This window comes from Platichthys flesus, chromosome 1 (genome assembly GCF_949316205.1).
Source record: "Platichthys flesus chromosome 1, fPlaFle2.1, whole genome shotgun sequence".
NCBI classification, from domain to species: domain Eukaryota; kingdom Metazoa; phylum Chordata; class Actinopteri; order Pleuronectiformes; family Pleuronectidae; genus Platichthys; species Platichthys flesus.
In genome coordinates this window covers 2,983,981-3,000,037 of record NC_084945.1, presented here as the reverse complement: position 1 = coordinate 3,000,037, position 16,057 = coordinate 2,983,981, and the positions used below count along the sequence as shown (strand labels likewise).

At 47.8% G+C, this 16,057-nt stretch overlaps 1 protein-coding gene across 1 annotated transcript in view; it reads right to left on the bottom strand.

Moving 5' to 3' along the window:
* The window catches only part of nav2a (neuron navigator 2a), a 95,094-nt gene that overhangs the window by 39,711 nt on the left and 39,326 nt on the right, over positions 1 to 16,057 (bottom strand). Inside the window, exons 8-12 of the mRNA XM_062392121.1 lie at positions 9,567 to 10,803; positions 7,957 to 8,066; positions 7,741 to 7,849; positions 6,283 to 6,708; positions 437 to 559 (exon numbers count right to left, since the gene is read on the bottom strand). Coding sequence (XP_062248105.1) covers positions 437 to 559; positions 6,283 to 6,708; positions 7,741 to 7,849; positions 7,957 to 8,066; positions 9,567 to 10,803 — 2,005 coding nt within the window. The remainder of the gene's footprint in view (positions 1 to 436; positions 560 to 6,282; positions 6,709 to 7,740; positions 7,850 to 7,956; positions 8,067 to 9,566; positions 10,804 to 16,057) is intronic.

Sequence of the window (16,057 nt, the reverse complement as noted above, 5' to 3'; positions counted from 1 at the left end):
TTTTATGACAATGTTGAGCAATGCACAGGATATGATGGGGTTTCTCCTGCTGTTCTCCATTCGATCAGGAATCAGAAAACCATTTCAACCATCGCTCTCTACACAGGCTGCTGCACAAGCTCGTATTTAAATCAGTTATTACTTAACTCTACATGGAAAACTACAGCCCACGGCATTCAAAAGACACCTTCACTTCCAAGTATGACAAAACTAGGAAACACACACATTCATTGACTACTTTGTGTGCGCACAAACTCACACAACCGGCTGTGCCACAGAGGAACAAACACATAAAGTTCCGCGTGTTCAATAGGAGGCATATACATGCAAACACGGGAACAAGGAGCGTAGTGTTTTGAAATGTGGCTCATTGGATTCCACTTGTTTACTCGTTTACTTTGAAAAGGACCGATATACTTTCAGATCTACTTCCTACCTGTCAGCATCTCCCTGCCCCGTCGACGTCTTCCGATGCAGCGTCTCCCGGACGGCGGCCATGCTGTCGGGCAGGCGGTTCAGGCGCCGCGTGTACAGTCCCAAACCTCCGTCAGTCATGTATCTGCAAAACACAACAGAACACATCACACACTGGCACTTAAAACATGAGGAACACGCCTGAATGAAAGGTTCTCTGACAGGATGATTTGAAGTCGGGCAGCGCTGCACTTTGTTCTGGTCGAGTTTGGCCTCAGAGTTCACACACTGGGTTCCTCAGAGACGCCTTTTGTTGGACGCGGAGCAGGAGGAGCGACTCATCCGTCTCGTTTTTCAGGCCGAGGCTGAGCCCTCATCAATCAGGCCGAAGAGCAGCCACACAAACACTGAGGACAGCAAAGTGTCCGGGTGAAGACACATGTCTCTCATGTGGCAGCACAGAGGACAGAGGACAGAGGACAGAGGACAGAGGACAGAGGACAGAGGACAGAGGACAGAGGACAGAGGACAGAGGACAGAGGACAGAGGACAGAGGACAGAGGACAGAGGACCGAGGACAGAGGACAGAGGACAGAGGACAGAGGACAGAGGACAGAGGACAGAGGACAGAGGACCGAGGACCGAGGACAGAGGACAGAGGACAGAGGACAGAGGACAGAGGACGAGTCTGTTCTCTTCTTCCGAAATATCGACATTCATCACCGACACAGGTTCACTTGGTCGTTCCCTTCATTGCTTACTGTGAAGTGACATTTACCAGGACTTGATTTATCGGTTGCTGGAGTTTGACTGGTCCCAGCAGCTCCAGTCTGAAGCCGAGACCCTCAACACAAACATTCCCATCAAACTAAAACAACCTTAACTGACTCCACAAATATTTACCCACGGAGGAGATTCCCAATGGAACTAAATATTGACTCAATCAGCTCAGGTGTGACTTCATGAGATGCTAAGAAGGCTTCCTGTGTGGGGCTGTGACGATTCGCTCTCCGAGTGGATAAATACAGTTCCAGCCACTCGAGCACTTTTCTGTGTTATCTCAGAGTGGATCTCAGGCAAAAGGGAAGCCAGCGCACAGACACACATTTATAACTACATGTATATACAGTACACACACACACGGCACAGAGCTTCCTAGGGACAGAGCCTCTTTGTGTGAGCTGCAGTCAAACAGAATCAACGTCTGAGCTGCGGAACAGAAGCGTAACAGCAACCAGGAGTGAGCAGAGAGCGAACCAAGCTTCTGTAATGTTTACAGCTCGCTACAGACAGTTCTTAAGCTCTCTTTATATGGTTTTATTTTAGTGCATATTCAACGTATATATCCAGAACATCAAGAGCAACATAAGCATTCATTTGGAGTTCTTTAAACTCGGGTTTGGTCTCCACCACCTTTCCAAGAATACTATGGCAGAATTTTTCACTGCTGTACAGTCGATCTTTCATTTCTTTAAAATGTTGGGTGGATAAGAGCTGAGTTTGGTTAAATTTGGTTTAGGTTTGAAAACAATGAGTTAAAAGAGGCTACACAACCCAGTGATCGTTTGTGAAAAAGAAACAAAGCAGCAGATCCTCACTTTTAACTGGAACTGGCATTTATTACTTGATAAATGAGTTAAATGATTGTTTTCCTTTCACTGTTTTCATTTTGGTTCTCACTTAAATCCTTTACAGCAGCAGACCAGATGGATTTTCCCACCGGAACGTGACTGAATGGCTAATCTCTCAGGTCATCGGGTAGCGCTCCGCTAATCTCTCACAAGAGTCCAAACTAAACAACCGGACTCAGCTTCTTTTTTCTACCATGCACCAACAGAGCTACAACAAACTTTGAGATAAAAGATGAATTCCCAGATTAACAACATTGAAACAAAGCATTCATCAGTAATTATTCCAATGGTTTGTATCATTTGAATTTGTGTTATTGTTTGAATTAAATGTAGTATTTCAAGCATTAGGATTTGCTTTCTGGAATTCAGTGGCTATGGGCAATATAAATTAATGTTCCCTGTGCCAAATCCAATTATTGTCAAACAATAGCTCAGCAGTGAAGACACAACTTCTCTGACAGGTAGCAGAGAACACATGTTGTGCGACAGATTCCGCAATAACAGGAGAGACAATGAGAACAAGTGGAAATACTGGGGGTCCCATGACAGATCCACTCTGGGGGGGGGTCCGCTGTCCTCTACGGGGACCATCCATCATCCCAAAGTCACCTTGAAGACAAAACGGGCAGTTTCCCCCTCTCTATATTTATGATGACACTTGACATAATGCATTTCCTATCCCCCCCCCCCCCTTGCTTAATCTCAACCATCACAATAAAAGCTGTTCCCTCAAACAGCCCTTTAAAGTTGTGAGGATCAGACAAAGCGCCCACACAACGATGATGTCAAAACTAAATTTGTCCACTCAACCACACAGACACACACATGTCTCCCTCACACACCAATGACTAACGGAGCCTCCCTGTTAACCTGTAACCATCTGTAGGAGGAGAGACGTGTCCAAACAGAACAAGTTCATGAACCACAACCAAGCAACTGACAGACGCACAAGTTCCACAGTGGATGAGATGTTTTGACGTGCGCTGTACCACAGACACACACCCTGACGTACCTGTCTGCCTGAAACATGGAAGCACAGATAATCCAGAGCAGATTAAACCCACGTCCAGGTGAGGGGTTGATCCCTGATCTCCAAGGCAGAGGTTTTTCAAAGCGTCTGGCTACTGTCTGTTATCACGTCTGTGCCTGGGAGTCCGATCTGCTGCCGGGGCGGGTGGTGTCAGCAGGTGAGAGCGCCCTGGAGCATGGTGATATCAGAGGTGAGCGCAGGCTGTCAGTGAAGCCGGAGAGCGAGCGTCCATGTGCAGACTGAGTGAGAAGGAGTCGCTCTGTGGGAGCTCAGTGTTGGAATGCAGCCGCTCTCTCTCTCTCTCTCTCTCTCTGCCCCACATGATGTGTCTGTCTGAGAGAGGTGGAGGAGGAGGTGGAGGAGGGATGGGAGGAAAGGAGGGAGGGAAGGAGGGAGGGAAGGAGGGAGGCAACATAGCCACAAGCTAAGGAGGGGAGGGTGATTGTGTGGGGGGGGTTCCTCATCCTTACGGGCCAGTTAAACCAGAAGGAGAAACAGAGGAGGGGGGTTGGAGACTGAATGAAACCACTGTAGATTAACATGTTGTCGTGTTGTCGTGTTGTTGTTGTTGTAGGATTCAAAGACAAAAACAAATCAACCGTCACCACAAGTTGAGCAAATCAATTATCCCTCAATTATTTCCTCATATGACGAATGAATCTCTGAGTCTATGGAAGATGTGTTTACTTCAGATAAGGAGGTTATATTCTTGTCTGTTTGTTTGTTTGTTAGTTAGCAGGATGAACAGAATTTAGTTTTTTATTTCATTTTCTTTAACATAGAAATCTGCATCTAGTGAATCTAAATGTGGTTTCATGAGGGGACTGCTCGGCCTCGGTGGACGCCTGAACTCTACTGAACAACATAATTTCCCAGAGGAGTAGGTGATGTCATTAAATTGCTTCAGACCAAGAAATATTGATTTTACTTTGTTAGAAAATAAAGAAAAGCGGCAAACACTTAGATGATGAACACTTCTACAGATTGTTTTGATAAATACGGACACAGCTGATCAATCCTCATTTGACACTCAGCAGACTGGTTTAGATTTAATTAGTGGTGCTTATAGCATTGAAAACTATTTTCTTTTAACCTCTGCCAATGTTTTCATGTCTGATTGTTAGTTAGAAGCACTTCCATCAAATTAAATTGGGGGTGGGGCTTAACCCAAGGAAATTGAACCATTATATTTTGGAGCACATCTGGATAAATGAGTGGATCCAGGTTTTCTAACACGGAGAGAACGATCTGTGATCAGGGTCCGACACCAGCTGAGGTGAGGGAGACAATGTCTTGTTTAAAACGTCTGAACGGAAACAGTTGTCTGCTGCTACACAACCACCAGCTCCTCCTCTCCAGGTAAACATCCCAGCTCAGTGTGGAAGAACCAGTTAGTTGATGCTCTGTGATAGAGCCGACTGCTCAATGTCCCGAGGACGTGGGGGAGAGGGGGAGGTTATCAGTCTGTGTCGGCTTTAAATGGTTAACCCACAGGGCGGCTCCACCCACCACACACACCCACATGCCTGCACCCACCCACACACACACACACAGACACACACACACAAACACAAATACACTTTATGCCTCTGCAGTTTCCACCCCCTCAAACACACCAGCTTCCACGGGAATAAAAGCTCATTTCACCAGACATCCATCAACTTTGTCCCCTGGGTTCATGTAGCTGAGGGCAGCGAATACACACACCAAGCATGTTCTGTATGTGTCTCACACACACACACACACACACACACACACACACACAACAGATACAATGCAGTTTCAATCTGTAGGTGCCATCCATCCTCAATTTAAACAACTGAAATCCAGAGCAAATAACTATATCTCCCCATTCTGTGTCAGCAAAATATACGAAGTGCAGATACAACAGAAAAATGATCTACGTTCTCTATAAATTAAAGATAATTTACATAATTTTTCAGGAGAAAAATCCAAAACCTGCACGTTTCAGCTTCTCATATTTAAGAATTTGCTCATTTTCTTTGCTTCATTCCAGTGTAAAAATAATATCTTTTGATTATCTAAGAATTTAAAGCAGTTACCTTGAGCTCTGGAGAACTGCGATTGGCATTTTTCACACTGTCTAACAAAGAAACTGACCATTAACACCTGAAATCTGCTGATCTGACATCAGATCATCTCGACTTCCTCCTCCCAACCAGCCTGGATATCCAGTTTCCACCTGGGCCCATCACTCACCTGTCCAGGTGTGGCTGTGGTTCAGCCTCTGTGTGCCCCGCCACAGGTTCAAACCCTTCGAGTGCTTCAGGAACACTCAGCTCCTCTGACTCGTACGGCCGCCTCGGGGCCGGTGAATCAGTGCGAGTGCATCAGGGTCACAGGAAGTGTTTTGCTGACAACACAGAATCTTTCTCTACCTTTACATCTATCACCAGAACCCGGTGTGTCTGTCTCTGGATGTTCGATTCCACCTCAAAGCGCAGTTTTCTGCTTCATCTGATAATAACGATGACAGCGGGAGTTTAAATTGCACAGTGCTACAGCCCAGGTATGCAGGAGGCCTGTTGCAACATGGACAGTGGCTCTGAGAGAGCAAACCAACTGGTTGTGGTCGTATCGGTGTCTCTGCATCTGCTCACAGAGCGATGGGATACTGGTGGGATCTGAGCTTTTAGAGAATTAAAGGTTGCCAATGCTGTTGATGCTAAACTGAGGGAGAGCGTTTGACACGAGGCTGAGACGGGAGGCCTGTGAGCAAGGCACTACTGCCCTCTTCTGGCAAGCTGGCTTTCAAGAGCACTCAGCCAATAGGATCAAATGAAACACATACAAATTAGAGCGTTCAGAGTTTGTGATCTTTCTTTCTTCCCTTCTGTCTTTCCTTTTTGTTTATTAGATGGAATTTTCATTTTTTTTTTATTGAAATATATTTTTTAAGATAAGAAAACAGTTTGAAAAGCCCGTCACATCTTCCCAGAGCCGTAGGTGATGTCTTCAAATTGGTTGAAAGTTGTTCTACTAACAACACAATGAGACACAAAAAAGCTAATCTTCATCATCATCTTCATCATGGAGAAGCTGATGTTTTGCATTTGGAGCCAAATGAACAAACCTGTTAACTTTCTGTCGGCTGACCCATGGATTTATTTATTCTTGTTAGAGTTTTAGCAATTTCCTCACCGACTTGTCAGGTTATAAATGACCATCAGTGTTTATTCCACTCACCCGCTGGTGACATCATCGGTGCGAGCAGCGTTCTTTGTCAGCACGTCTCCATCGCTCATGTAGCCCGTGACCTCCATGGCGATGCCGTCCAGGTCCATGTCCTCCCCGGCTCTGTCTCCGAGCTCCACGCTGCAAATGGCTCCTCCTCTGCCGGCCAGCTGCCGTCGGAGGTGCCCGGGGTACAGGTAGCGTCCTGCCTGGCTTCCGCCGCCGCCGCCCACCCGCCCACCATAGCCGTTCCCCAAAGAGGGAGCGTCGCCCGCCTGCAGACGAGGGCTGGACTGGCCCAGTCGCCATGAGGACAGGGAGGGGCGGCTGGAGGTGAGGCTGAGGATGCTGCGACCGGCGGCGCCATTGTTGCTGCTGCCGCCGCCGCCGCCGCTGATGTCTGTGGTGACGCTGCCATCGAAGGTGGTTTCCAAGGTGCTGAGCAGAGAGAGAATCAAACAGAGACTGAGTCAAAAGACGGGAACCAGCTGTCAAAAAATGATTGCGGCAAAAAGTTAAAGCACAAAACAAGTTAATCCAAAACTTCTTCGGTTGTAGTTGGAGATGAAGCCATGTAGAGAAAGGTAGATCTTCAGTAGATGGTTTTAAAACTGGATATTAAACCTCAGTTTGTAGTTTCATAGACGTCCTCTCTAATGACTGTTTACAATTTTCCAAAAGTGAGGATCACACTTTAAAATCTGAATCAGATCCAAAGCAAACGTTTCTTCAAAAAGAAATAGTTCAAGCAAACAAAATACCAAAGCAAGTTGTTGAAAACGGTATGAAATCACAAAAATCTGATTCTTTGTTGCATCATAAAAATTAAAATAGGATATGAGACGTTCTAGCAGAGCCTCAAAAGAACCTACGCAGCTGAGTCGGCCCTGAGGTGTGAGGCCGAAGCCGAGGTCGAGCATCCGCAGCCCGAATTAAAGACGACATTAAAAGTCATGCCCTGTGATCGAAGTAACAAAAAGAAGGAAGCGATGACACGGAGGGGATAAAACCTGCAAACCTAGAGGGACACAGTCTGCTGAGCGTGAGGCGGTTCAGGCTCAAATCCCCGTCAGTTATCCTGATTTAACCTGTTTACCGCTCGGCCGGGGCAGCTACTGTTGAGGCGCTGCACTCTGATGATCCCCAAACAGAGGAGGGTTGTTTCCCACAGTTTTACACAATTCTTTCTGAGCAGTGCTGACGAGGCGAAGAGAAAACCAGATTTCTACTTTACTTAATAAATCGCAAATAACTCGATATACTAAAAGTATCCCACTTGAAAAAACATGTAGTAACTATATTATTTTCACGTTTATTCTATTATAAAAACCTTTAAATTACAAACAGTAACCAGTTTTTTGGATTTTTGATAAAATGCACCCGTTAAAGAAGTGAGATAAACTTGTTGATAGGTTTGTAAAAGTTACTTTTCACCTCCACCACTCTTTAAAAGTATGAAAGTCTCTGTACCTGTGTGTGACCTGAGTTCCTCTCAGGCTGGACATGGTCTCCTCCAGGTTCTGCCGCAGGTCTGCGATGTTCTTGACCGTTCTCAACCTCCTCGTCTCCGGGTCTTCACCTGAGTGAGACGTTCAGATAAATCAGCCTCAGACAGATTCACTGAAGTGATAAAGGAAACAACTGAGCCACTGGGACGCAGAGACAGATCTGAGAGTGATCCCCCACCTGAGAGGTCCTCGATGGAGGGCTGGCCGGACTTGGTGAAGGCAACGTCTCCACCTCTCCCCCCCGAGCCGCCTTCAGTGCTGGCGGTTCCCTCGTCGTCTGTTTGGGATCTGGGAGGGGGGGGGGGATGTGCGAGGGATCAAAATGGCGAAATCATTGATTCTGAATTATTGTGCATTTAGCAGGAAACTAATATCCAGAAAACTGTCACGAAAGAGGGATAAACCTGATTAGGGAGTAAATCTGCCCGGCTTCAGGTCTTGTGACCGTGGGTCCAAAACGAACGGCGGCTAAGCCCCGAATGCCAGTAAAGTTTATCTTTGAAGGATAAAATCAATACAGTCCGGCCGCTGCCCCGGCGGCGCTGCAGGCTTTTTGAGAGGAGGACGTTTGAGCACCTCGGAAAACGCAGCCTTTGGTCTTTGCCTGATCCCAGACTTTGTCCTGTTTGTCGACTGAACACACAAACCACAGCCTCCTGCAGCGCTACACAATTCTACACAACATGTAAACTGATTTTGGGCAACTGACATAATGCTACTTGACACTTTGAGGTTATTTAACGTACTTACAACACTAAAAACATTATTTCAGACCCTTCAAGTGCTCTGGCTTTTCTAGTTCCTCAGTGTTTTGAGAGAAAATCCTTGGTCACACATTCCTAACTTTCCATTATGACATCCCCTTTCTGACAGGTGGAGGTGCTATAATCCTGCCGGTAATGGTATTTGACAGGTATACCGTTTGTGAGGCCTGATGATGGGGGGGCGGGGGTTCTCAGGGAGGTGGGGGGGTTAGCGTATGGAGGGAGAAAGAGCAGCGGGGGCAGGAAGTTGTCAGGAGGCTAATGAGGGGGTTGTTAGAAAAGACTCATTGAGAGGCAGAGGAACCTCCTTCCTTATCACACTGGGACCAGGACAGAGGTCAGAGGCACCACAGCCACATGTGTTTGTCCAGATACTTTGAACACACACAGACAATACACTACACACACTTCACACACACACACACGGACAAACACAGATGTGACATTCCTGGTGGACAGTCCACAGATGGCTACATCCAGATGTGGTACTTTCATATGCTGTGTCATGTTTGTAATACCAGAGTAATTACAGGTTCATTCACCAATTTGTATTAAAAGCATAGATGTGCTTTATCTAATTTATAATCGTATTCTGTAGCCACACGTGATGATTGATTCTGCTGGATATTACCCATGATCCTCTGCTTCCTGAACCTGAGGAGCTGCTGCTGTAACAAATCCACCAAACTCTGCTAAGAGTTTTTCATGTTTTAAAAGTTTCCTGCTAAATATTGGAGATAAACTCTGGTTTTTAATAACTTCTAACTGAAGTTATTAAACTGATCCTGCAATCTTTTGTTTGTCAGTTTTCTTGGTTTGTAATATTTAATAATATACTCTTATTTAATAATTGCACATTTCCTTTTATTGTCCCCTTCTTGTATTTCTATTCTAAATGTTTTTGTTTCATTGCTGCTCATCTTTACTAAATAAAGAATCAATACAAAGTTAAACCTGCACATAAAACAGATTTTAAACCACAGAGAATCAGTGCTCAGTCAGGGTTTAGGATGCATCCACTCACCTGTACATGAAAGGGGCGACGGTGGCCATGTTGGGGTGGCTGTGGTGCTGTTGGGTCTGAGGTAGCTGCACGCTGACCGTGTTGCTGGCTGTGCTCTGTGTCGTGCCGCCTCCGGCCACAGGGGCGGCGCTGCTCTTGCCCTCGCTGGAGGCCAGGCTGGAGGTAGAGCTGGAGTGTCTGCTGTCCCTGTCTCTTTCCAGGGGGCCGCGGTGCATGGCGAGGCCCCCCCCCAACCGCATGCTCCGAGGCCTCTCCCCTGCCTCCTTCACTGAGGAGGCCTTGCCCCCCACTCCCGGGGCTTTGCCTCCTGGCTTTGGTATTCCGCTGTGTGCAGGGGTGGAACTCTCCTTTTTCGCTGCTTTACCCCCCTTGGGAATGAAGCTGGCGATTTTAGACGTCCTTTTATTCGAGCTGTCTGCGTCTGAGGGGACGGGCGATACTTCCTCCTTCATGTCCTCTCCCCTGAGCTCTGTCCTGTCAGGGACCGAGGCGCGTTTCCCCACCTCCTTCCCTCTGTCCTTCTCCTTCTCCTTCTCCTTCCCCCTCTCCTTCTCCTTTTCTTTCTCGAGGCCTTTGACAGAGCTCTTCTTGGCAGTCATAGCTCTGCTGAAGGTCCGCTGGGCGATACCCCTCAGGGCGATTTTGGGGCTGCTGGCAATTGTGGAGACAGTCGCTCCTGGAGCTGAACCGTTGCTGGTTCCGTTCATTCCCGGTCTGACGTTACCTTCATCTTGTCCCAGGAGATCGGTGTTGGAGCCGGTCTCCACCTGCCCTGCTCCGAGCTGCCTGGCTGGGGCGGAATTATCAGTCTGGGCCCCTCCTCCATTGGAGGAGTTGGAAGATTTGGAGCTTCCTTTACTGTTGAAGAGCTTGAGCTTCTCCAGCATCGACCTCTGAGCGACGGCCTTCGGTGGAGCTTCGGTTGCTGCAGCCGTTTTGCAGGAGGTGTCTTTCTCCTGCTTGACGGACTGCATGGCAGACGTGGGGGTGCTGGTGGAGGACAGAGAGGTGGAGGACGAGTGCTTGGAGCTCATGGACTTGCTCCTCCACGGCTTGCTGTTGCTGTTCGGCTGGGGAATGGCCGTGGACGAGGAGGATGAGGACGTGGATGAAGACGAGGGAGGAATCAGGGTGGAGGTAGCAGCGGGGATGCTGGTGGAGGAGCCGACGGTCACCGTAGATGACGGAGCATGCTCAGTCATCACCGACGGCTGCGGGGTCAGGCCCTCTGAGGAATCTGCATCGGAAAAGACAGAGTTCATCAAACAGTGAGTTGCAGAAATGCAGATTAGGTGAAACAAGTGGAGGAAGACTCCCGGGGAGGGAAGGGAAACCAGATGCTGAGGGTGAGTCTTCTTTGACCCCACACAAAGTCGCCTTATAAGGGCCTGGAGGTGGCCTCTGTTGATACAGCCAAATGTGCCATTACTTAGCTGCGGGCGAGCCACCAAAACTGTTAAAAACCCCTCAGCACTAACAATACGAGGGGACCCATCACAGGCTGTTTATAAAAACAACGAGGAGCAGGCTGAAGTGCTTTCAAGTCCCGCCAAGCAGGTCAAGTCAAGAGGCAGAGCTGCTGCACTTATAAGGCCCGGACTTATATGGGCTGCTTTTGGTCAGCAGCCCTCCGCCTCACCAAGACACACTGCCCCCCCCCCCCCCACCGTGAATCAGATGCACGAACAGGATCAAAATACGGAGGATCTTCTGGAGATGGTGCAGCAGCATCTCCACGAGCAGACTCACCCGAGGACGGAAGGATCAGGACGCCAGCAGCGGAGAGTCACGGTGCGAGTCGCTGCCCCTGCTTTGAAAACTAAGAGCTGCTGGAGGTCCTGCTGGAGCCTCAGACCAGTAACATTTGAATATTCAAACACCAAACGGCCAGTGAGAGAGGAGAGGGCCTGTGCAGGGAGCATTGGGTGGAATGAATCATAACAGTTCCGTTGCACACACACACACACACACACACACACACACACACACACACACACACACACACACACACACACACACACACACGGAGACTTATATTTAAGTCACTGGTGCTGCTCTGTTACAACCGTTGTAAGCTCATAAATACCTCCAGACGTCACTTGAGTTAACTGTTGAGTCTTTCAAGTTTTTTTTCAAAACAACTTACAAAACAGCTGTTGGTCTCACGTGTTACTTATGTATTTATGTATTTACGACCCGGGTGTTGTTGGTCTCTTGGAAGTTTTGCCGGATGAGGATCAAGTGATCAACTCGTGTTATTTATTCATCTTTTACAACCTTTTCGAGGTCACGGCAGATATCGATATATTTATATTTTCAAGAGCAATTATTCAGCTTGTATCATCTGATATTTTGTCACATGTTCATATATATATTTGCACTTGAAATTGGTACTTTTTTAAATTATTATCTTCTTCTAATTCCATTCTTATCTATCCATCCATCCATCTGTAAGTTTGGCTGATAAACAATTCATCCTCACAACCCATCTGACCCAGTTCTCTGTGATTTGCCCAACCCTTCTCTACTTGATGCCAGCTCCATTAAATCCATGTTTATATATAATCCATATTTAATTAAGCCAAACTTTACATAGGATATTAAACCCTCAGTCCGCCTGTTCACCACTTCCTCCACTAACCCTCTGCTTCATTTCATTTTTATAGCGTCTTCCATGCTCTAATTGGAAATAGGCACCCGCTCACCGCTTCTTCCTCCTCTCCCTGGTTAGCGTTTAGCGAGAGCAGCCTGAAACAATGCCGCCATTAGGAAGTGATTAGGGCCCAATTAGCCGTGCTAGCAGTTAGCAATCTGAAAAGTGGGTCAGGCTGCTATTGGAGGCGGCTGAACGAGGGGGGGGGGGGGGGGGGGGGGGACCTGCTGTGATCATGGAGCAGGCGGAGAGAGAATAAGTGGACTGGCTCCGCAGGTTGAGGCTGAGTGAAGCTTTGATGTTGGCCAGCAGGGGACGGGTTGTGCTGACCGTGAACGGGGTCAGATCAGAAGAGGTACAGAGGAAGAAAGGCGGGGGGGGGGGGACATAGAGAGGCACCCGGACACCCGGACACTGGACCCAGTGACCGGCCCTGACACGCTCCAGTGAGCTCGAGGGAAAGTGGTCAATCTTCAACTTGTCGGGTCAGACGTGCTTGAAACTCAGCGTCGAGTGTTTTCTGCTGAGTCAACACCAACACTTCAATTTGTTCTTTTACAGAAGTGGCCACAGGATGGAGAAGAGATTTAATATTTAAACATTTTGATGCTACGCAGGAAACGCATGGTTGACGACAACAACAATAAATGGATAAACAACCCGGTGGACAAATGACTTAACACTCGTCTGGCAGCACTTTGACAAACCAGATCAGATCAGATCAGCAGCACGAGTCCTCGCCGACGCACTTCTCCTTTGAAAAATAAACAAATAATTGTCTGAACATGTCCCGACAACGGGTCACTGACCTAATGACCCCCCCCCCCCCCCCCCGTGCAGCCTCGGGCCCTAACAATCCTGCTGCTCGCTCACCGCGCTGGTTCCTCAGTCGGCTCGAGTGAAACATGCTGGAAGAATTTTCGTATTTACAACTAAACTACTTAATTGCTTCAGTCAGTAGAGGTTTGAGATAAAGAGCAGAAAATGACAGTGGAGGAAAAACCTGAGGCCTTTGCTTCTGCCATGGAAACTTTAACATGGCGTGTTCAAGACGGGAATGTTGCACCTCGGCTGTTATGTATATGTTATGTTATGTATGAACACAGGAACGTGGACGGATGGGGATTTTAATATTCCACCATTACAGGCAGAGCAGGTGGTCAGTGTTGGAAGTGGAGCAGAGGCACAGGACGCTGAATCCAGAGCTCCGTCACGCATCTAAAATCTCACACACTAATACATCGGCCTCTTTGGTTCAGTGTTAACACCTAGAGGTTGCGTAATGAAGGATCTGCTTAATGGCGATGTAACGGCGTCTCGGTATAAAAGAGGCTTTTTGTCTCAGGCTCTGTCAAACTGCTCTGTCCTGATCACATCGAGGCTTTGTAGGAAGAGGCCTCCGAGCTGCTCTTCACGGCCTGTCACACTCAAAGTGTGCGTTTCTGAAAACCGTGTAATTTCACGCGAGTGTCAACACTCTGACGTGTGTGTGCATGTCGAATTCAGGAGAAAATGCGTTTGTGTGTTTGTTCTGCTTCGACTTCAAAGACCGAAAAACACTTTATGTTTGTCGGACCTGGTTCGAGGAGCTGCGTTAACACACTTCACACACTTCACACACACAAAAACAAGCGTTAAATGCATTAGAGGTACACTGACACAGTTTAGACATCACAAGCTCTCAGAACCCGTCCAACTCTGGTTGCACCGGTCACAAGACACCGAGCTAAACCTTCTCAGTCCTGACCTGAGCGTGCCCTGCTTACATACAAGTCACACACACACCACATACAGGGAGAATGAAAAAGATGTTTGTGCTTTTAACCCCCCCCCCCCGTGGTGTTTGGGCACGTGAGAGACTCTTCTCCCTGATTGGTCAGCTTGATTTCATTTACAGGAACCTTCAGGGACGTCTGATTTGGGATCTGTGCAAATGAGCTGGAGTTGGAGACGGCAGGTCTTTGCTTACTCATCATGTTTGGGTTTCAGAGGCCTCTCTCTCCCTCTCACCCTCTCTCTCTCTCTCTCTCTCCCTCGCTCGCCTCAGTCATTGTGCTCCAGAAAGTGAGAGGGACAGCCGGCCTTTGTGCCGAGACAGAAACTTTTTAAAGTTCCTCCACATGAATACACTCAAACAGTGATGCTACAGCTCATCAGAAGGCTATTCATTCAGCGAGGGCACACAAACACACACACACACACACACATGAAAACATGGAGACGTGCACATACATGACACACACACACACACACCACCACAGAGCTCTGAGGTGACACCCAGCCGCTGTCACCTCATGTTAACACGGAGCGCAGGAGAAGACTCAGGTCGACTGTGCAGCCGTGAGGCGACGTGACTCCATTCTGGTGTCACTGCCATTGACACACAGCAGCTCTGGCCTCACAACAGAAGCTGCAGGTGTCTCTGCACAGTCCCACAACATGCATGTGCAACACAACGTGCAGCAAAGAAGTCCCAACATCTATGACTTCGATCCCCGGTGACAAAAGGAAGTTTTGAATCAGTGTCAGCTTCATAGTTTAGAAGAAGACACGTCTGCTTTCTATTCTACAAATCGATCAAGATTCATTTCTCTTCAACAACAGCAACAAACAAGTAAAACTGACTTAACCCAGCTTCCAACTTCCCAAATGTTCAATGCAAACCTCAAGTTATTACTCCATATAAAACTAAGACCTGCAGGCCTACAGCTCAAGGTGATCTACAAGTGCAAGCTGACAAACCTCATGGGTGCTGCAGGCATCCAGCAGGAGCAGAGACAGAAGGAGAGGAGAGGAGGAGGTGGGCATGAGAGGAGGGGACAGTCCCACACCATGTCCAGCCATCCAGAGAGTGCAGGAGGAGGAGGAGGAAGAGGAGGAGGAGGAGGAGGAGGAGGAGGAGGAGTGTGGTGCAGCGCTATGGCAAGAGGGGGAGGGGCTTGGCTGTATGTCAGGGCCAGGTTGACACTGGTCAACCTGGCCCTGACATGTGACCTGCTCCTCCCAACACACACACACTTGAATGCAAGGATGGTTTGTCAACTTATATAAAGTTTAATCTTTGAACTGAGCTCAGTCCCCTTAGTTTCCAGTTTTTAATGACGAGCTAAGCTAAACGCAGCATCGTATTTAGCATCCAGAAAGAGAAAAGGGTTCAACTCTTCCTTTTTTCTACCAAAAGCTGCAAACACTTCTGCAACTAACACTGAGCATTTCATAAAAAACTGAATTTCTTTCCATGAAAACCTGCAGCTTGTGAACGTGTCCACAGACTGTCCACTCATCTCCAGTGGAGCTGCACATCAGAATAAATGCCCAACAGAGCTGCTTACAGTGGTGGTCCCAGTTAATTTGTCACCGTTTAAACACAGACAACAGACTCTCTCTCTCGCTCTCTCTCTCTCTCCCTCTCTCACACACACACACACTTTGGTCCCGTCTCTCTCTGGGCGGTCGGAATTCTCTGTCTAATGCAGGGTAATGAGTTTAGGCTGTGAACACTAACACAGTCTATATAAAGCCTTGGCTCCCCGAGTGGTGACAGAGGCCGTTTCAACACGGGTCCAACTGAACGCGCTGCCAGGCCCGCTCAGCTGGTGTGCTGCTGCAGAACTCACTGGTTAGGACGAGTTAAACTGGGTCAGAGACGTTTGGAATAAAGTGCACTGGTCTATTCTGGTTTTACTGGTGCCGATCTCCAGTAAATCCAGATTTTATTATCTTCAGATGAAGTCGCTGCATTTAGAAGTTTCCCCGTTAAAAGACCTGTTGCTCTGCTGCAGAGGCGATGTGAGGGTCATTGACTCTAATGGGGATTAACCTCTCCAGTAGTGGGAAA